The sequence below is a fragment of the Peromyscus leucopus genome, chromosome 20 (genome assembly GCF_004664715.2).
Source record: "Peromyscus leucopus breed LL Stock chromosome 20, UCI_PerLeu_2.1, whole genome shotgun sequence".
In the NCBI taxonomy this organism is placed as follows: Eukaryota; Metazoa; Chordata; class Mammalia; order Rodentia; family Cricetidae; genus Peromyscus; species Peromyscus leucopus.
The window spans coordinates 3,997,058-4,017,884 of record NC_051080.1 but is presented as its reverse complement, the minus strand read 5'-3'; the positions used below and the strand labels follow the sequence as shown (position 1 = coordinate 4,017,884).

General features: G+C 39.0%; 1 protein-coding gene across 3 annotated transcripts in view; it reads left to right on the top strand.

Moving 5' to 3' along the window:
- Larp4 (La ribonucleoprotein 4) overlaps positions 1-20,827 on the top strand; it is a 65,280-nt gene that overhangs the window by 2,589 nt on the left and 41,864 nt on the right. For 2 of the 3 annotated variants that reach the window (XM_028874588.2, XM_028874590.2), the window contains exons 2-3: positions 17,270-17,408; positions 18,585-18,740. In XM_028874588.2, the coding sequence (XP_028730421.1) occupies positions 17,270-17,408; positions 18,585-18,740 (295 nt within the window). The remainder of the gene's footprint in view (positions 1-17,269; positions 17,409-18,584; positions 18,741-20,827) is intronic. The other variant, XM_028874589.2, reaches the window with a different exon arrangement.

Here is a 20,827-nt window from a genome sequence, read left to right as displayed (position 1 = left end):
TTAAGAGGTTAAAGAATTTAGTAAAGACTAAGTAAGCAATAGAAAGATTCATCCAAGTCACCCTAATGTTAAACCAGCCATAATTTCCCAGTTTAGATATGGTACGTGCCTTTGCCTCCAAAGTGCTGGGATTAAAGGTGTACACCTCTTCATACCTCAGCTCAGCTAATGAATATTGAGGCAGGATTATTAACTGTGTTTTTGACTAAACACCTATGTATAGTTAATATCCCCATTAGTCATTTCTTTGATTCAGTTTATTGAAAATTAATGTCTTGAAATATTCCGGACTTAATATGTGGTATTAAAACCAGTCAGAGCCGGGCCCTTAATACCAGCATTTGGTTGGCAGAGCCAGGCTGATCTCTGTGAGATTGAGGCCAGCCTGGTCTACAGAGTGAGAGCCAGGCCAGGCACCAAAACTACGCAGAGAAACCCTGTCTCAAAAAACCAATTAAAAAAAAAAACAAAAACAAAAAACACAACAGTCAGAAACAAGACATTGGTCATTTGAAAACAATTTAATGTATTTGATTCTTAGAGGAGAGAGTGAGCAAAACCCAGAGTCTTGAACACTATATGTGGGTAAGTGTTGTACTACTTACATCCACCCCCTAGTATTGATTCTTGTAACCTCATGATACAGAAATTCTCAACAAGGGACCAGCACCCAGAAGTTGTAACTGGACTGCAGATAGAAAAGAATTGAAAATTCTTAAGTCCTAGTGGAGGTTTAGACTACCAATTACTAGGATTACGGGCATGAACATCTGCATTCAATTTAAAGGTGTTTTAAACTTAAAGTATAGGCTTTTGGTGCTATGTGTATGTGTTTTGGGTGTTGCATGGGTACCACAAATGTCAGCACAACTTGTTTTTGTTTGTTTGGAGACAGGGTTTCTTTGTATAACAGCCTTGGCTGTCTCTTTGTAGACAGGCTGGCCTCGAACTCACAGAGATCCGCCTGTCTCTGCCTCCCAGGTGCTGGGATTACAGGCGTGAGCCACCCCAGTACCAGCTGGACAGCTTTTCTGGAGGAAGTTCTCTCCTTCCACTACATGGGGCCCCCGGGTTCAAACTCAGTTTGTCAGGCTTACAGCAAGTGCCTTTACCCATTAAGTCATGTTGCTGGTCCTTCATTGGTATTTTTTAAGACATTCACATTATAATGTAGCATTACCACATCTACCTCCAGAATTTTTTCATCAGGTTTTGTGGAATTGAAACATGGTGAGTTGGCTCATTGATTAAGAGTGCTTGCTGCCTTCCAGGGGACCCAGGTTTAGTTCCCAGTACCCATATCTGGCAGCTCACAACTCTAACTCCAGGGGATCCAATGCCCTCTGTTGGTCTCTGACAGCACAGAGACATATACATAAATAAAAATCTTTTTTAAAAGGGTACTCTGAACCCATTAAACAATAATTTCTCATTTCCCCTTTGCCTCAGATTTTTACTAAATTTGAAACATTACAAACTTTTTCTAACTAAAGTTTAATGCTTTTTTTAGATGGTAGCATTTTAAATTTTAGATTACTAGCATTATATGCTATGATGGAGAATGCTTTTAATCACAGCAGGTGGATCTCTGTGACTTTGAGGTTAGCATGTTCTACATAGTGAGTACCAGGACAGCCAGGCCTACAGAGAGAGACCCTGTTTCAAAAATAAAGTAAAATAAGGTGTGGAATGACCTTTTTTTTTTTTTTTTTGGTTTTTCGAGACAGGGTTTCTCTGTGTAGCTTTGCGCCTTTCCTGGGACTCACTTGGTAGCCCAGGCTGGCCTCGAACTCACAGAGATCCTCCTGCCTCTGCCTCCCGAGTGCTGGGATTAAAGGCGTGCACCACCACCGCCCGGCTTTGGAATGACTTTCTTAATGCTAACTAAAGGTGACATTATACCTTTTGCTCCAAATACAGTATTCATTTTTTTCTTTAGTTTTACTTAGAGTTGTTAGCTATCATTGAAAATCAATATGTGTACATATTTGTAGGTTTTATGTTTCTTACCTCACTCCCCGTGTCTTCATTTGTATTATATTGTATGTGTGCACATGTACATGCTATAGAAGCCAAGATGGATGATGAATGTCTTCCTCAATTGCTTTTCACTTATTTTTTGAGACAAGTTTCTTATTGAACCTGTACGTCACCAATTTGATTATGTTGGTTGGCAGTCTTCCTAGAACTGGCTCTTCTGCCACCACATTTATTTGTGTGTTAGTATATATGCATGTATTCACCTTTCCTTTTTTGTGTCATGACACACCTGTAGAGTCAGAGGATAGCTTGCAGGAGTCATTCCTATTCCATTGTATGTGTCCTGGGGTTCCATCAAAGATCATCAGGTTCAATGTCAAACAGCTTTACCTGCTAAGTCATCTCACCAGCCCCCCTCCCCCTATCTTCTGACATGATGTTTATGATATTTCTGTATCGTCTATAATAGTTTCTGGTAACAGGTTAACATATGCAACATATATAGTTGTATCGTGGTGTGAGTTGTTGATATAAATACAAAAATAAATTGTTGATACCAAAAACACTGAAATCTGTAGGGTTTAAAATACCTATTTTTATGTATTTATTTGAGACAGGGTCTCTAACTTGCTATATAGCAGAGATTAGCCTTGATCGCCTGATCCTACTTTATTCCAGTTGCTGAGATTAGTGGCTTGCATTACTACTCTGACTTTTCCAAGAAATGTTTGGGGTGTGTGAGTTGCTCATTCTGTAGCACAGGCTAGCCTCATAGTGTCCTGGGAACAAAAGATCACAGATTGACACTACCAACTGATCAAGGGCTGTAACTGCCAAAAAAATGTTTTTTTCCTTAGTAAAGAATATCCTTTTGTTCTAAAACTTCTAAAGCAAAAATGAAGATTATTGCATTTTAAAAATACATTTATATGTAGGCATCAAAAGAATACAAATTAAGTTGGGTGGTGGTGACACACGCCTTTAATCCCAGCACTGGGAGGCAGAGACAGGCTGATCTCTGTCAGTTGGAGGCCAGCCTAGGCTACAGAGTGAGTTCCAGGAAAAAGGGCAAAGCTACACAGAGAAACCCTGTCTCAAAAAACAAACAAACAAAAAAGAATACAAATTTCAAAGATAGCAGGCTTGGGGGCCTTGCCTTTAATTCTAGCACCCAGGAGACAGAGAGAGGCAAGTCTGATGTGAGGCCTAGCTTTGAGACCCTGCATTCAATCTCCATTACTGTGCAAAAGAAAAGGTAGGTGATTGATACACACTAGCTACCTGAATAGGAAGATTGCCTGAGCCTAGGCAATTGAGAACAGCCTGGGCAACATAATGAGACTTTTTCAAAACAAAACAAGTGAAAACTGGACCTTTGGCCAGACAGAAACTGTGCTTCGACTTGGTTACTTTCTAGTTTTGTGCCTTTGGGCAAGTTATTTAACCCTTGCTTCTCAGTATCTTTTTTTTGTAAGTTGAGGATTATACTAATAATTTATAAGAACTATGGTAAAGTTAAGAGGAATGACAAGGTAAAACATTTAAAATTATAAGGACTTTGTGAGCTCCGGCTGTCTTAGTACTTGTATGAAAGATGTTCTCAGGTTCATTCTCATTTGAAAGTAACAAAGTTTGCTAACTTAACATTATATACCAGGAATAAAAAAGTACCTTTGCTGACTTGAGAGACTGCTCAACAGGTAAAATTCTAGCTGCTCTTTCAGAGGACCTGGGTTCAATTCTTACACCCACATGGTAACTCATCTGTAACTCAAGTTCCAGGAGATCACAACACTCCTTGTCCTCTGAGGGCACTGAACATATGTGGTGCAGACAAAACCCTCATATACATAACTATATACTCATCCATGATCCTTGAGGATCTCCTGTATCCTGACTGTTCATATACTCTCCAAGGTGTTAGAGGACAGCAATTCATAGACAAGGTCACTGCCACTGTGGTGGAGTTCACAGACAGAATCATTCCAGAATTTTAAATTATAATAAGCATTTTGTATGGAAGTTTAATACTATTAGGAAAATTACTGTGATTATTCTTTTCTTTAACTAAAATTCATTTGTGCCTTTCCCTGGGATGGAAAAGATCTGAATTGACTTCTGCCTTGGGGACCCTGGTTCTTATCTGGTAGCTATTTTCTGTATCCATTTCTTGCTGATCATAGCCACTTAAGGTACAACTGGGATCAGAGGTCATTTGCTTAGATTTATCATATTCCTATGTAGCAGTATATAGCTTAGGCAACATCCGTTAATATTTAAGATTGCAGACTTTCCAGACTGATTACCAAAGGTCCAAATACCGACTTTTTCTTACTAGCTATATAACCCCGGGCATTGGGCAGATTAATTTACTGTAAAGTAGAGTAGTTTTCTGCTCTTAATCATTAAAATGTTGATGATGATAATATTTAACTGAAGTTGTTATAAAGGTGTTTCTTCAATATTAGGAATTATTCTTTGAATGAATGAAGTTCCACCCTTTTTTGAGGCAGTTTTTTTTTTAATTCTGGTATGGAACTTACTATGTATACCAGGCTGGTCTTAAACTCAGATATGCTGCCTCTGCTTCAGGAATGCTAGTCCCACTTTACTTTTTATTTTTTATTTTTCATAAAATACTTAAAATCTGGGCATAGTGGTGCACCCCTTTAATATCAGCACCTGGGAGGCAGAAGCAGTCAGGTCTGAATTTGAGGCCAGTCTGGTCTACAGAGGGAGTTGCAGGACAGCCAGGGCTACACAGAGAAACCCTGTCTCAAAAACAAAACAAAACAAAAGAAAAAAATCTTGGTAGGACTCCATAGTCATACTTGATGAAATGACTTGTGTTTTCTGTTTTTTTCTCTTTTTCTGTTCTTGCAGTTACTCAATCAGGTTTTCTTATTTTATTTTTTAGATTTATTTTATGTGTACGAGTGTTTTGACTGCATGTATGTGTGAGGCAGTGTTCATGCCTGATTCCTTTGGGGGTCAGAAGATGTTATCCAGTCTCCTGGAATTGGAGTTACAGATGGTTGTGAGCTACCTTGTGGGTGCCGGGAACAGAACCAGAGTTCTTTGCAAAAGCAACAAGTTCCCTTAAATGCCGAGACATATCTGTAGCCCCTGGCTTTTTGTTTTTTGACAGTGTCTTTATAGCTCAGACTGACCCTTGGAGTCCTAAAGATGACTGAACTCCTGATCCTTTCTCTACGTGTTTCTCAATTTTAGGGATAGTTGGGTTATTTTTGTATGATAATTATGCTGACATCATCTACTGTATGTTGGCAATAATTGGCAACAGTTTCAGTATCTACTCTGACAGGTTTTTTTGCAACTGTGTAGCCTCAGTGGCTTAGTTTTGTTTTTTGAGACAGGATCTTTTTCTTGTAGCCCAAACTGACTTGGAACTCAAGGTTACTCTTGTGGCAGTCATTATGCTTCAGGTTCCCCCCACACACCCACTCTCTCTTTTTTTTTTTGGAGTAGGGTCTTCCTATGTAGCCCAGGCTGGCCTCAAATTCCTAATCTTTCTATCTCAGTCTACTGAGTTCTGGGAGTATTTATACAAGGAGTACAGGAGTGTAACACCATGCTCAGTTCTGAGCTGTTTGATGATTATATATTTATTTATATTTATAATGTACATATTTATATAATTATTGAGCTGTATAAGATGGAAGTCTTTATGAAACCCTAGTCAAGTTGAATTAAGAAATAAAAGTATGCTTTTGCTTGTGATGCCAAGGCAGGAGGATTTTGAATTGGGGGTTGACTTCTACATATCCTGTCTCAAAGAAGGGAGGTGACAATATACTGGTGTGACTGCATATGCCTATATAGGAGGATGAGTTCAGGGTCATCCTCAGCTACATAGTGAGTTTGAGGCCACCCTCTGCTTCATGAGATCTTGTCTCAAACAATGGCAGCAATAATGTTTTTTTTAAGTGTGATTAGGGGGCTGGGGAAGATGACTCAGTCATTAAGAGCACTGGCTGCTTTTCCAGAGGACCTTGGTTCAATTCCTAGCACTCACATGGCAGCTCACAACTGTCTGTAACTTCAGTTCCAGGGGATCTGATATTCATATGGGCATATATGTAGGCAAAAACATCAGTGCACATGAAATAAAAATAAATATTTTTTTAAAGTATGATTTTAATATAAACTGATTTGTAGATTTGTAGTTTTTTTTTTTTAAATCATTTTTAAAGACATGCTATAGAAGACACCAAACTTTTTGTTGATTATTTTCTTCTTTATGATTCTGGGGATCAAACTGAGGGTCATGTTTTCTGCCTTTTCCAGTCCCCCCCCCCCCAAGACAGGGTTTCTCTGTGTAGCTTTGTACCTTTCCTGGATCTTGCTCAGTAGCCCAGGCTGTCCTCAAACTCACAGAGATTCACCTGGCTCTGTCTCCCGAGTACTGGGACTAAAGGCGTGCGCCACCACTGCCCGGCCTTTTCCAGTTTTTGTTTTGTTTGTTTTTTTGTTTTGATGTTGATCTCAGGTAATGATCCAGAACACAGCGTCTTGGAATAGGGATGTAGCCTGTTACAGAGTGCTTGCTTGACATGCCTAGGGTACTTAGAACCAAAAATCATAGCATCTTTATATATACATCCCTTAGATAGAGTTCACATAGTAGGGCAGCATAGAAACTTTTTTGTTTCTTCACTGAGCCCTATCCCCAGCTTCTGTTTTTGCTTTCTGAAACAGACTCTTGCCTTGTCTGGCCTCATATTCCCTTTGTTGTACCAAGTGGCCTTAAGCCACATGTATCCTCATACCTGGCCTCCAAGTACAGATGTTTTGTAGTTGAAGTTTTCCTTTGTCCCACCCGGTCCGCAGCTGCTCAGACCCAAGTAAACCCGCAGAGGCTTATATTAATTAAAACGGCTTGGCCATTAGCTCAGGTTTCCTACTGACTAGCTCTTACACTTAAACTCAGCCCATTTCTGTTAATCTATATGTTGCCATTATGTTCCATGGCTTTACCTATGTGCCATTACATGCTGCTCCCTGGATGGCGGGCTGTTGTCCCTTGACTCAGCCTTCCTCTTCCCAGAATTCTTCTTGTCTGCTTGTCCTATACTTCCTGCCTGGCTACTGGCCAATCAAGTGTTTTATTAAACCAGTGTACAAAAGCATTATCCTACAGCAATGTTTTAAGTTGTTACTATCATTACTGACCAAATTGATTTCTAAAGTGTTAAACTATTTTTCCTTAATGTCCAATTTATTGGATCTTTATTAGCATTAGTTATTCTAATTTTATAAATTTGTTGTGTAGGTTAAAACAATAAAAGATAATCATAGTCCCTTATGTCATGTAACAAGAATAGTTTTTTGAGTTGAGATGTCTTTTAATTTAAGTTTTGTGTATGTCATTACACATGTTTTTTATTGTTTAGTTTTTGAGGCATGCAACCCAGGCTGGCCTGAAACTTACAGTATAATGAATGAAGGTTGATCTACAACTCTTAATCCTCCTGTCTCCACATTTCAAATGCTAGGATTACAGCTGTGTGTCACCACACCTGGCTTTCCATCTACATTTTTTGGTTGGAAAGTAATCTTGCCACGCATCTTAAAAAATGAGCCGGGCAGTGGTGGCATGTACCTTTAATCCCAGCACTTGGAGGCAGAGCCAGGTGGATCTCTGTGAGTTGGAGGCCAGCCTGGTCTACGGAGTGAGGTCCAGGATAGGCTCCAAAGCTACACAGAGAAACCCTGTCTTGAAAAAACAAAAAATAGCCAGGTGGTGGTGGCGCATGCCTTTAATCCCTGCACTTGGGAGGCAGGCAGATCTCTGTGAGTTCGAGGCTAGCCTGGTCTACAAAGCGAGTTCCAGGAAAGGCGCAAAGCTACACAGAAAAGCCCTGTCTCTAAAAACCGAAAAAAAAAAAAAAATGAAAAATAAAAATAAGAAAGAAAGAAAAAAGAAAAAAACAAACAAAAAAGAATGAGTATTTATAACTTCGTTTTTGCTATTCTCTATGCATTTTTGAAATGTCACATTTATATACCATAAATAAACATAACTTACAATAAGTGAAATTTTGCTTATCAATTTAAAAACCATAAAAGTAGCATTAAGTTTGGAAAAATGTAGAAAAGGACAAAAATGAAATAAAAAGTGCTCTTGCTTAGGGGTAACCAGTATCAGTATTTGTTTGTTTTGGTCTCTACAGTCTATCTTGTACATGTACATTGTTTTCATACAATTGAGCAATTTCCATAAGAAGAGAGTTGCTTTGTAGCCAGTTTATCCAGTCTGAATCTTACCCACCCATGGTCCCACAGCTGCTTATAAAATAATCACTCAGAGACAATATTAATTATAAACTCTTTGGCCTATGACTCAGGCTTATCATTAACTAGCTCTTACTGAATTCACACCATTTCTATTAATCTATGTTTTGCCACGTGGCTTCATGGTGTTACCTGTATTCCATTCCATCTTGCTCCCCCGGCAGTGTTTAGCGTCTCCCCTCACTCCGCCTTCCCTTTGCCTGTATCTTTTCTTGTATTCCCCGCCTAGTTCTATTCTGCCACGCCGTAGGCTATAGCAGCTTCTTTATTAACTGATGAGAGCAACACGTATTTATAGCGTACAGAAAGACCATCCCATAACATTGCTTTCTTTTTTATTTTAATAAAGATTTTGGTGAGCATTTTCTATATCCACTTAATAATTCCTCCCACATTTATATAGATGGTCTTGTGTGCTTTATGCGTTGTTTTGTCTGGTACTAGCAGCTTGTATAAACATGGGGTAAACAACAAATTGACATTGACATTGTTCAGAGTGTATTCAGAGTTCATACATTGGTTTTAAGACTCTGGGTTATTCTATGTATGATCTATAGTTATTGTACAAGTAACTATAATTAAATGTTTCTGACTTTTACTATTATAAAAATAAACATGGTTGAACATCCTTTTGCGCACTTTTTTTGTTTTTTTTATTTTTTATTTTTTTTATTTATTATGTACACAGAAGAGGGCGCCAGACCTCATTCATTACAGATGGTTGTGAGCCACCATGTGGGTGCTGGGAATTGAACTCAGGACCTCTGGAAGAGCAGTTGGTGCTCTTAACCGCTGAGCCATCTCTCCAGCCCCGCTCACATGTTTTTTAATACTTATTCTTTAGTTGTTTAGTAAGTCAAATAAGTATAATTTCTGGAGCAAAGAATGTATACATGTAAGGCTTTTTTTTGACTAACATTGCCAATTCTGTGGAGAAGTTGTGTAAATAATGGGAATAAACTGGATTGTTTGTAACGAGTCTTTTTCGGTCCAGCCACCCAGTTCCCAAATAACAACATAGGAACTTCTTATTAAGTATGAAAGCTTGGCCTTAGCCTGGGCTTGTTTCTAACTAGTTCTTATAACTTAAATTAACCCATATCTTTTAGTTCACATTCTTTTACATGGCTTGGTTACCTTTTCTCTGTACTGTCCATCCTATGGCTGGAAGTCCTACCTATACCGCTTAGCTGTTAACCAATCGCAGTGACACATCTTTACATGGTGTAATCAGGTATCTCGTAACATTTGTTGTCACATGTATAAAGAACCATTGAGTCCACTTGGGATTGTATGTTCCAGGCCAAGGTGGCCTAAATAGTGAAACTCTGTCTTAAAAGATCCTGGAGCTAGAAAGATGGCTTACAAGTTGTGAGTACACACTGTTCTTACAGAAGACCTAACTTGAGTTTGCTTCCCATCACCCACATCTGGTGCTCACAAATGCCCGTTAGTCCAGCTCTAGGCGATCCAACACCTTCCTGCCTCTGAAGGTGCCTGCACTCAGGCACTTGTGTGACACACACACACACAATTAAAAATAAATCTAAAAAAGTAAACAGCCAGGCAGTGGTGGCGCACGCCTTTAATCCCAGCACTCGGGAGGCAGAGGCAGGCGGATCTCTGAGTTCGAGGCCAGCCTGGGCTACCAAGTAAGTTCCAGGAAAGGCGCAAAGCTACATAGAGAAACCCTGTCTCAAAAAACCAAATAAATAAATAAATAAATAAAATAAAAAAGTAAAGCTAGAGAAGGTGATTCCTGCCTTTAATACCAGCAGAGATAGGAGAATCTCTTTGCTTTAGGCTAGCCCCATCTACAGGCATGTACCGCTGTACCCTGCAAATAAGGGTTGTCTGGGCACAGGCCATATAATGCTGCTATACTTAGTCTAGTGACAGTTGATCTGAGCTTTTACTAAATGACTTAATGAGTTGTATTTCATATGGGTATGCTGGACAAAGTGATGATTCATGTACCAAGGTGATAGCGTGGGAATTTATCATAGCACTCAGAAATGTATGATATAAAACTCCAATTATGAAATTTTTCATCTCATGTTTTTTAAAATACTGTTAACCATGGGTATTTGAGCTGAAAAGTTAGACCAAACCTAAGGCAGACCAGCTGTAGAAAGGCAGTAGTATGCCATAAGGTGTACAATATTAACCATTCAGTCTCAGACATTTAAGCTTCGGGTTTTTTTTTTTTTTTCTTTTCTTTTTTTTTTAACATGGGGTCACTGCTGTTAAGAGTCTTCCTGATTTAATGTAAATAGCAGAAATAAGAATATTTTACTTGGTCTGCCTCCTACCCCCCACTCTCCAACCTCCAAGACAGAATTTCTCTGTGTAGTCCTGGCTGGCTTGGAACTCAGAGAGATCCACCTGCCTCTGCCTTCTGAATGCTGGGATTAAAGGCATACACTTTGTCTGACTTCTTTTGAGACTCATTGCCTAAATATCAAGAATGTGTACTTAGTACACTATCATGTTTCTGATAAAATGAAGTACAGTTAACAAGACAGAAGAAGGAAACTGTGACCAAAACATAGTAAGGTACCTAAGGCATGTATAAACCACAATATCTTTTAAAAAATATAATTTTATTTTATTGCATGTATATGGGTATTTAACCTGCATGTATGTCTGTGCCTGGTGCAGACAAAGGCCATAAGAAGGCATTGGTCCTCTGGAACTGGAGTACAGTTGTTAGCTGCCATATGGGTAATGGGAATTAAACGTGGGTCCTCTTTAAAAGTCAGTGCTCTTAACTCGAGTTGTCTCTCCAACCCTCATAATGACTTTTGATTAAAAAGTGCCTTATTATGATATTAGTGATATCAAAACTGTTAATTATATAATTATTGAACAACAGAATGTGTGTGTGTGTTTTCTGTTATACCATAGTTGCTTCTCAATTGTTGGAATTACTCTTTAATTTTAAAGCAAGATATATTGTACTCTTCTGGGAAAATTTAGAACTGGATATTTTGATGCTATGGTTTATTCTCAAAGTTGATGCAGTAGATTCATGATATCCTTGGTGTGGCAATATTGAGGTTATGGGATGTTTATGATGTAGAATCTGATACAAGATAATTAAGTCATCAGGCTCCTCCATCAATGAATGAGTAGTGCCGTCTTGAACAAGCGGCTCTGGTCTCTTGTGAATGCGCATTTCTGTCAAGAGCTGGTTCACCACATGAGCTGGTTCACAGGATCACCACATGAACTCAGCCACTTTAGAGCAGTCTGTTTTCTGCTTCTCCATGTTGTGATACTAAAGAGTGTTCAGTCACTAAGAAAGTAGCTGAACTCTAAAGATAAATAGTCAGAAAAGTACTTATCTGAAGAAGCTGGTAAAACTTGGGCTACCCATACTTGGTATCTGTTGATCATTGGTGGAGGCCCAGTGATCTGTGTTCAGAACCAGAATACAAAGTAAACTAGAATCAAACAAGTGATAATTCTTAGAGAAAAGGAAAACTGCCAGTTTTTAGCCTTGATTAGTATGGGAGAGGTCTTTAATAATAATTCTAATCCTAGTCTCTCCCTACCCCCATGGAGTATGGCTAAAATCCATACCCTATTGTTTACCCAAACCATAAATTAAAAATATAAAGTAGCTGAGCATGGATCATGGAATTCAAAGCCATTCTCAACTACATAGCAAGATGAAGGCCAGGCTATAAAAGACCAGAGAGAGAGAATGAGAGAGAGGAGAGAGAGAGAGAGAGAGAGAGAGAGAGAGAGAGAGAGAATGAGAGAGAGAATGAGAGAGAATGAGAATTTAAGGCGATTTCAGACATTTTTTCCATAAGAGCCCATTTAAGCATAATTTCCATTTTTTTCCCCCACAAATAAAATGCCAAAAACCCAGGCTTTAGAGACTTACTGGATAAGTTGGGCAGCATCTTAGAAAAAACTTAGACAATTGCTGAACTTGAAAGAAGATACCAAGAAATTGCTTAGAATGCAAAGCCTAGCATGGTGGTACATGCCTGTAATTTCAGAATTCTGAAAACAGATATATACAGGTTTTTGAAGTTTTAGGCCAGTCAGGACTAAGTAACTAAGTCTTGAGGCTTTTTCTGAGGGTTGGAGGAAGAATTTTACATTTAGAAGGACAGAAATTATAAAAGGTTGGTGCATGGAATAGATGGAGCAGGAATGAGAAGGTGTATGTATATTGTATTGGAGTTCCAGAAGGAAGTAATAAAGTAGTTGTGGCAGAGAGGCAGTATTTGAAGAGATATTTCTGAGAATTGTGTACAATCAATGAAAGACATACTACATTTCAGGGCTCAGTACAAGAAGTTAAAAGATTCCATAGTTAGCTGGGCTGCCTGGTCTACAGAGTGAGATCCAAGACAGCCAGGACTACACAGAGAAACCCTGTCTTAAAACAGCAGCAAAAAGATTCCAAACTTAAACAGTAATTACATCCCCACCATAACATTGACACCAATTAAGCAACCATGAAGTAACGCTTTAAAGAAAGACAGTTGATGGGATATTTGAGAGAGAGAGAGAGAGAGAGAGAGAGAGAGAGAGAGAGAGAGAGAGAGCTTGCCTTACATGAGAGTCTTTTTTCTTCTCATTCATTTTTATGTGTGTGTATGTGAGAGAGAGAATACTGTATGTGAACATGTGTGCCACATGTGTATAGGTGCCAGGAAAGGCTAGAAGAGATTGTGGGTTCCCTGTAGCTGGAGTTACAGGTAGTTGTGAGCTGCCTGATGAATATTGGAAACCAAACTTGGGTCGTCTCTGTAGTCCCTGCTCTTTTTAAAATATTTATTTATTTGGAGGATTGCTACACATGCCATAAGGTCAGCGGACAACTTGCAGTAGTGTGTTTTCCACATCGTGTGAGCCTTGGGGATAGAGCACAGATCATCATTGGGTGCCAAGTACCTTTACTCACTTGGCCATCTTGCCAGCCCTGTGTGTATTAATTTTTGTGTATAGAGTGATGAGTACATGCCGTGGTGCGTGGGTGGAGGTTAGTTCTCTTGTTCAATGTGAGTCTAGAATTGAACATGGGGTGGGCAGCAAATCCCTTCACCTGTTGAGCCGTTCATCTTGCCTGACCCCATGTGTGTGCATCTTGGTTTTTATTTTTCTAGTACTTTTTTTTTCTTCTTGTTGACATTTTATGTTATTCTGTAATCTGTATTTTGTGATTTTTCTGGTGTCTTTTTTTCTTTTAGAAGTTAATTTCTGGTAGTTGATAGCCTTTACCTTTACCTTGAAGTTACTATGGTAGAATAAATTAGTGAGTATATGGTATGCCTTTGAAGGCCTGCTGGGCTGACAAGATGGCTCAGTGAGTGAAGGTACTTGTCACCAAGCTTGACAAGTTTGAAAAGAACCAATTCCTATAGGTTGTACTCTGATTTCCACACACACCATGGGACATGCATATCCCTCAGAAACATACATACAGTGAAGAGGTTTGTTGTTGGAGCAACCCTGGGTGACATGGGATTGCCTGTCTAGACCAGACTAACCCCAGCTCACATAGATCTGTCTGCCTTGACTTCCTAAATGCTGGGACTAAATTCATATACCACCACACCAGGCTAATTAGTATTTTTTAAAAAGTCAGTATGCTTTATAAAAAAGAAAAGGATGTGGAATTTTATACTGTTAGTGCCTTTCAAGGATTAATTATTACCTGTTTATTTAAAGAGAGAGAGAGAGAACACAAGACATACAGTTTTGCTATGTAGCCCTGACTGATCTGGAACTCAAAGGAAAAAAAAATATCCCCAGTACAGGGATTAAAGGCTTGTACCATGCCTGACTCCTTTTATTTTTTGAGACAAGATCTCATTTAGTCCAAGATGGCCTCAAGCTTGCTCTGTAGGTAAAGCTTTTCTTGTGCTTTTTTGGTGCTCCACTTCCATCTTTCAATGCTGTTACTACAGGTAAACCTCCATGCCCAGATTTTTTTTTTTAAATAAGCAATTCTGCTAGGTGTGGTAGTGCTTAATTGTTTAATTTTAATCTCATCACTCAGGGCAGAAGCAGGCAGATCTTTTTGAGTTCCAGTGTTGACTTGGTCTACATAGTGAGCTCCAGGCCAGCCAAGGCTATATAGGGAGACCTTGTCAATAAAATAAAAATTCTTACTTCATTTATGATTAAGATTCAATTCAGAAAATTTCCCAGGACTATTCATGATCCTAGATTTGAGTGTGAGTTTTGAATTCAGATACAGTCTAGAGAACCAGTTGTTTTATGTTTAAATAGTAATTATTAAGCTACATTGAGAATGTGTTCTTATTGTCTGTTGTCTTCAGGGATGAGGATAGACTTGAAGGGGGAAAGGAGGATTAAGTATGTAAATACATGGATTTTTCTTTTTTTCAATGCTTCAAGGTCTGGGATGTAGAGTGTTTGCCTGGCATGTAGGAAGCCCCACACCACATAAACAGGCGTGGTGGGACATGCTTGAAATATCAGCACTTGAGCACAGGAGGATCAGTTCAAGGCCTGCCTGGTTAAATGGAGAGGAGGGAGGGAAGCAGCAGTGTGGCAGAGGAGGGAGAAGAGCTGACCAAGTGTGATGGCATGCAGTGAGAACCCCAGAGATGTGGACAGTGTTCAGAGTTGGAGGCCAAGCGAAACCTTATTTTAAAATAAAACTAGACCAACGTATAGCTCTAGTGGTAAATGCTTCCTTAGCATGTGTGCATAATGGCTGAGTTCAGCCCCAGTGCTTCAGTGGTAACAATACCAGCAAGTTTTTAATTTCCCTGAGGGTACCTAGGCTAGCACAAATTCTTTGTAGTTTTGCTGTCAAAAATTATTCTGTAACTAAATTCACAATCACTAACCAACTCTAAATCAGTAACTAATGGCAGAGTGGTAGGGAGTCCTTAAGTACTTGTTCTTAAAATGTGAGTGAACTTAGACATGGCACACAGTATACCTGAACCATCTCCCTCCAGATTTAGTTTCAAAACTTAAAAAAATGTATTACTATTGGTGTGTGTGTGGTGTTTAAGTGTGTGTTCGTATGTGCCATGGTGCTGGTGTGGAGGTCAAAGGACAACTTTGTGTCAGTTCTTTCTTTGCAATTTTATGCAGGTTCCAGGGATCAACTTCAAGTTGTCAGGCATGACAAGTCTTTTTCTTCTAAGCCATTTTCTCTTCCCCATGACTTTTTTTTCAATTGATAAAAGAAAGCAGTTAAGAAATAGAAGCTGGGCAGTGGTGGCACATACCTTTAATCTCGGCTGGAGAGATGGCTCAGAGGTTAAGAGCACTGGCTGCTCTTCCAGAGGCCCTGAGTTCAATTCCCAGCAACCACATAGTGGCTCACAACCATCTGTAATGAGATCTGGTGCCCTCTTCTGGCAGGGATACATGCAAACAGAACACTGTATACATAATAAATAAATCTTAAAACAAAACAAAACAAAAAAACAAACAAAAATACCTTTAATCTCAGCATTCAGGAGGCAGAGGCAGGTGGACCTCAGGGTTCAAGGCCAGCCTGGTCTTCATTGTGAGTTCCAGGACATCCAGGGCTGCACAGAGAAATTCTGTTTTGAAATATATATATATTGCAAACAATAAAGTGTAATGAAATAATGTTCTTTCATTGAAGATCAATCACTTGGAGAAACTCAAGTAGAAGATTGGTTCATTAGAAGAGTATGGGAGAAATCCATGATATAATGTAGGAAAGACAGCCAGACTTCCTAGAAACAGGCAGGCAGAGAGACAGACAGACACTAATAAAAGATTTTTAGCTGAGCGCATGCCTTTAATCCCAGCACTTGGGAGGCAGAGCCAGGCGGATCTCTGTGAGTTTGAGGCCAGCCTGGGCTACCAAGTGAGTTCCAGGAAAGGCGCAAAGCTACACAGAGAAACCCTGTCTCGGGGAAAAAAAAAAAAAGATTTTTAAACGAAGGGTTGGTAAGACAGTTTAGCAGGTAAGGCATTTGCCAATAAACAACCTGAGTTTGATTCCCAGGACACACATGGTTGAAAGAGAACCAACTCTGTCACATTATCTTCTGATCTCTGCACACACACATACAGTAAATAAATAGATAATTTGAACATTAGGAGAGGGCTGGAGAGATACTTCAACAGTTAAGAGTGCTTACTATTTTTGCAGAGAACCTGGATTTTGTTCCCACTACCAGTTTCAGGAGATCCAGTGCCCTATACCAAGCAGATCATTTCTTTTGTCTTAGGATAGAATTTCCATTGAGTGAATCATTCAGCCTTAGAAATCTGACATTACTTAGTAATAAAAACATGTATTCTGAACAACTAAAAGCATTGCTTTTAGATACATTTTAGGTATGTGAATACTTTTAATAATAAAATTCATGACATTTTCAAGTAGGTTGGGATACAATAATATTTTCTTAATTTATTTTTTAAAATTTTTGTTTGTTATTTTGAAATAGTATCTCACGTGGCCCAGCCTGACCTTAAACTAGTTAGTTGATGCCAGCCTTGAACTTCTGATCCTCTTGCCTTTATCTACCAAGTGTGGGATTATCCTGGGCCTCTGCCTGCTTAGGCAGTATTTTAAAAAGGGCCAGACATGGTAGTAAATGTCTTTAATGCCAGACTCAGGAGATACAGGCAGACAGATCTTTGAGGAGTTCCAGACCAGCCTGGGCTACAATTTAAAAAAAAAATGTTTTATACAGGTGTATATTTTTTATTACATGGATAGCCATATTTCACATGGAAATCTAAAATGGTTATTTCAGATCAATTACTTTTAAAGTTTTATATTTTACATAGATCACATAGATGTTTGGCTGGGTGTGGTGGTACATACTTGTAATCCTGACACTTAGGAAGAAGACAAAGAGGAAGACAGCTTGAGCTGAGTAGTTGAGACCATTAGTCTGTTAGTGTTACTGTGTGTGTGTTTCTTTCAAATGGTAGTAGAAAGCCCTTGATCTAAATTTACACAGATCTTTTGATTGTTTAGCAGGTAACATCTAAAGGCACTGGTTTAAATCCTAATGCCAAAGTATGGCAAGAACTTCCTTCTGGAAATCCTGATGGCACTCCTGTAACTGAAAGCTCTTGGCATGAAACTGCAGCCACATCTGGATCTCATCCTGAGGGTAAGTGTTTATTGGAAAAAAAAATTACATTTTGGTTAAATGTATGGTCAAATCAGCTCAAACAGGTTTGAAATAGCCTTTTGTTGATTGATTAACATTTTGTTGCTGAACAAAATGTATGTAAGAAAAGTCAACTTTTAAGGAGGAAAGATTTACTTTGGCTCATGAGGTTTCAGTTCATAGTAACTTGGTCCCATCACTTTGGGCATTTAGGGTGGCAAAATAGCATGACTGGGGGTCTCCTGGTAGAACAGAATTGCTAATGTCATGTAACCCTCAAAGAACCTGAGAGGAAAGAGCGAGCTTGGGACATGCCACCTCAAAGTTCTTCCCTTCAGTTTGGTCCCACCTCTTAAGATGTCATCATTTCCAAAGGGCTCCTAGGGTTTGGAGCTCCTGAGCAGATTGATAGATTGATGGAGTGAGTCACAGTTTACTAGCCAGACTCTCACCTAAACATTGTACACTGGGACCAAACTTTTATCTCAAACACTTGGGGGCACTTTTCAGATTCAAACAAAGATTTGATGAGATGTATATGTGAATGCTTAGCATCATAGTTTGTCTATAATTCTTTTTTTATACATTATATGAATAGTCACTAATTTCAAGTACCGTGTGTGTGTGTGTGTGTGTGTGTGTGTGTGTGTATGTGTTTTGTTTTTTGTTTTTTTTTTAATTTCTCTGTGTTTTGGTGCCTGTCCTGGATCTCGCTCTGTAGACCAGGCTGGCCTCTTTGAACTCACAGAGATCTGCCTGGCATATGTGTATTTTTGAGTCAGCATCTAGCCCATTTATAGTATATATAAATATATATCATTTATAACTTCTTAGAAGATTTGTTTGGGTCTGTCATCAGATGTATTAACTCACTGGCCTTGAGCAATTAACCTGGAGTGCTTATTTCCTTCATCTTTAGAGTAGAAATCATGAAAAGTGATAACCTATCACAGTGTATAATGTTTCCAGGAAAGTGAGCAAAGGAGTTACACCAGCAGTCAAATACATAAAGTGCCAGCTTATCCATAACTGTCAAAACTTGTCTCCCTTCAGAAATAACATAAGCCATGGGGACATTTCTCCAACTAGTACAGTTCTTTGAAATTTTTTAGAGACTGTGACTCAAGGTTCCAGAAGGTGGGATTAAATAATTTCAATACCCTTTCTTAAAAACAGGTAGTACAGAACTTTCAGAAGATATGTGCAAGGAATATGAAGTAATGTATTCTCCAGCTTGTGAGCCCACAAGAAATACTACAGACATCGAAGAGTCAGCTGATGGAATGATTTTAGGACCTGAAGATCTGGGTTACCAAATATATGATGTTTCTGGTAATCTTTGTGTTTTTATTGCTAAAATGAGAATTTCGTATCCTTAGCTCACCTCCCATCATTAATCAATTTGGAGTTTTTGTTTTTGTTTTGTTTTAAAGAAGCTTATATCAAACAAATATTAGGTGATTGTTAAAAAATACTGTTGGCTAGTAACCAGAGGTAAAATTTGTAGAGGAAGAATCTTTGTGAAATCCTGTTAAAGAAAAGTTGACATTAAAGATATAAAGAGAAAGTAAAGAGAGATTCGATTTTCAAAAGTTCTAAGTTTCTCTGTTGATTAGTTGAGATCAATTGTAGTTTTAGCAATTTTTCAACCACTTTGTCAGCATGAAATTTATTTTAAACATTTATTTCAGAGATTAATTTTAAGGAAAAAATATTATATTAAGCCGAGCAGTGGCGGTGCATACCTTTAATCCTAACACTTGAGAGGCAGAAGCAGGCACATCTCTGAGTTTGAGGCCAGCCTGGTCTACAGGGCAAGTTCCAGGACAACCAGGGCTACGCAGAGAAATCCTGTCAGGGATCAGGGGGATATATCAGGTGTGCAGAGGCAACTGGATTGAGAGTTTGAGGCTAGCTTGGGCAAAGAAAGGAGTCCCTCTTTAACATTAACTACAGACTTTCTCCTTGCATCTTTTCCCCCACATTGATCCAACCAATATGGAATAGTAATCAATATGATTTAAAGTGGTTGAAAAACATTTCAGATGTATTTTTCATTTTTCAAAAAATTATGGCTGTGTATGTTCACAAGCCCCCAAAGGCCACCACTGGAGCTGGAATTACTGTTAGTTGTGAACCACCCAACATAGGTGCTGGGACCCAATCATGGTTTCTTCCTTGGTACATGCAGTGCATGCTCTTAACTGCTGAACCATCTCTCTAGCCATAAAAATGGAGGAAATGTGGGCATTGGTAGCGCACACCTTTAATCCCAGCTCTTGGGAGGCAGAGCCAGGCAGATCTCTGAGTTTGAGGCCAGCCTGGTCTCCAAAGTGAGTTCCAGGAAAGGCGCAAAGCTACACAGAGAAACCCTGTCCCAAAAAAAAGGAAATTTAAAGGGAGCTGAAGTGAACCATAGATTGTGAGATTGTGACTGTCTAACTTTATTTTTTGAGGGTATTTTGGAAAATTGTTATATGTAGTAGGCATATCTCTTTCTGCCTGAAGGAGCCCTGTGACTTAGAACAAGATCTATAAATAATTGTCTTCAATTATTCCTCTTCCTCGTGAAGCCATGTCTTACTATGTATGTAGCCTTGGCTGGCCCAGAACTTGCTGGCTTTAAACTCAGATGTGCCTTCCTCCAAAGTACTGAAGGAATTAGAGATGTTCACTACTGTTCCTGGCTTCAATTACTTGTTTGTGTGTGTGTGTGTGGTGTGAGCATGCATCCATGAGTGTGCCCATGTATACTGAGGTTATAGGCACAGGCAGCCATGCTTAGCTTTTTACTTGGGTGCTTAGAATCTGAGTTCAGTTCCTCATGCTGGCTCCAACCCAGTGAGCATCTCTCAGCCCCAGGCTAGATTTCTAAAAAGTCTTTTGACTTATAAGGTAATTTGTGAGGTATGTGGGGTTGGTATTCCTATATGAAGGGATGAGTCCACAGACTGGAGAGATGGCTGAGTGGTTAAGAGCATGGTTGCTCTGAGTTCAACTCCCAACACCTATGAGGCACTGCAGTCTGGAGGATCCAGTGCTCTCTTGCCTCTGCTGGCACCAGGCATGCATATGTGGTTCACAGGCATAATTAATTAATTGATTGATTGATTGATTTTTAGGAATAAATTAAAAAAAATGAAGTGATGTCTCCTTTCAATCTATGGTCATATTATAGATAGCAATTAGCTACTTTGAATATAGACTTGGTAAATGATGTGGTGCAGCTCGTTTGTTTGAATGAGCTTCCTATAAATGACATTGAAAGTGAAGTAAATTGTTGTTCATTTAGTTAGCATTTGGATAAGTGACTTCCATATAAAAGATTACATATCCAGGTGAAAAGCTCATGGGGTATTGGTGCTTTGCCACACCAAGTTCAATTTCTAGAACCCACATACAGGTAGATGAAAAGAGCC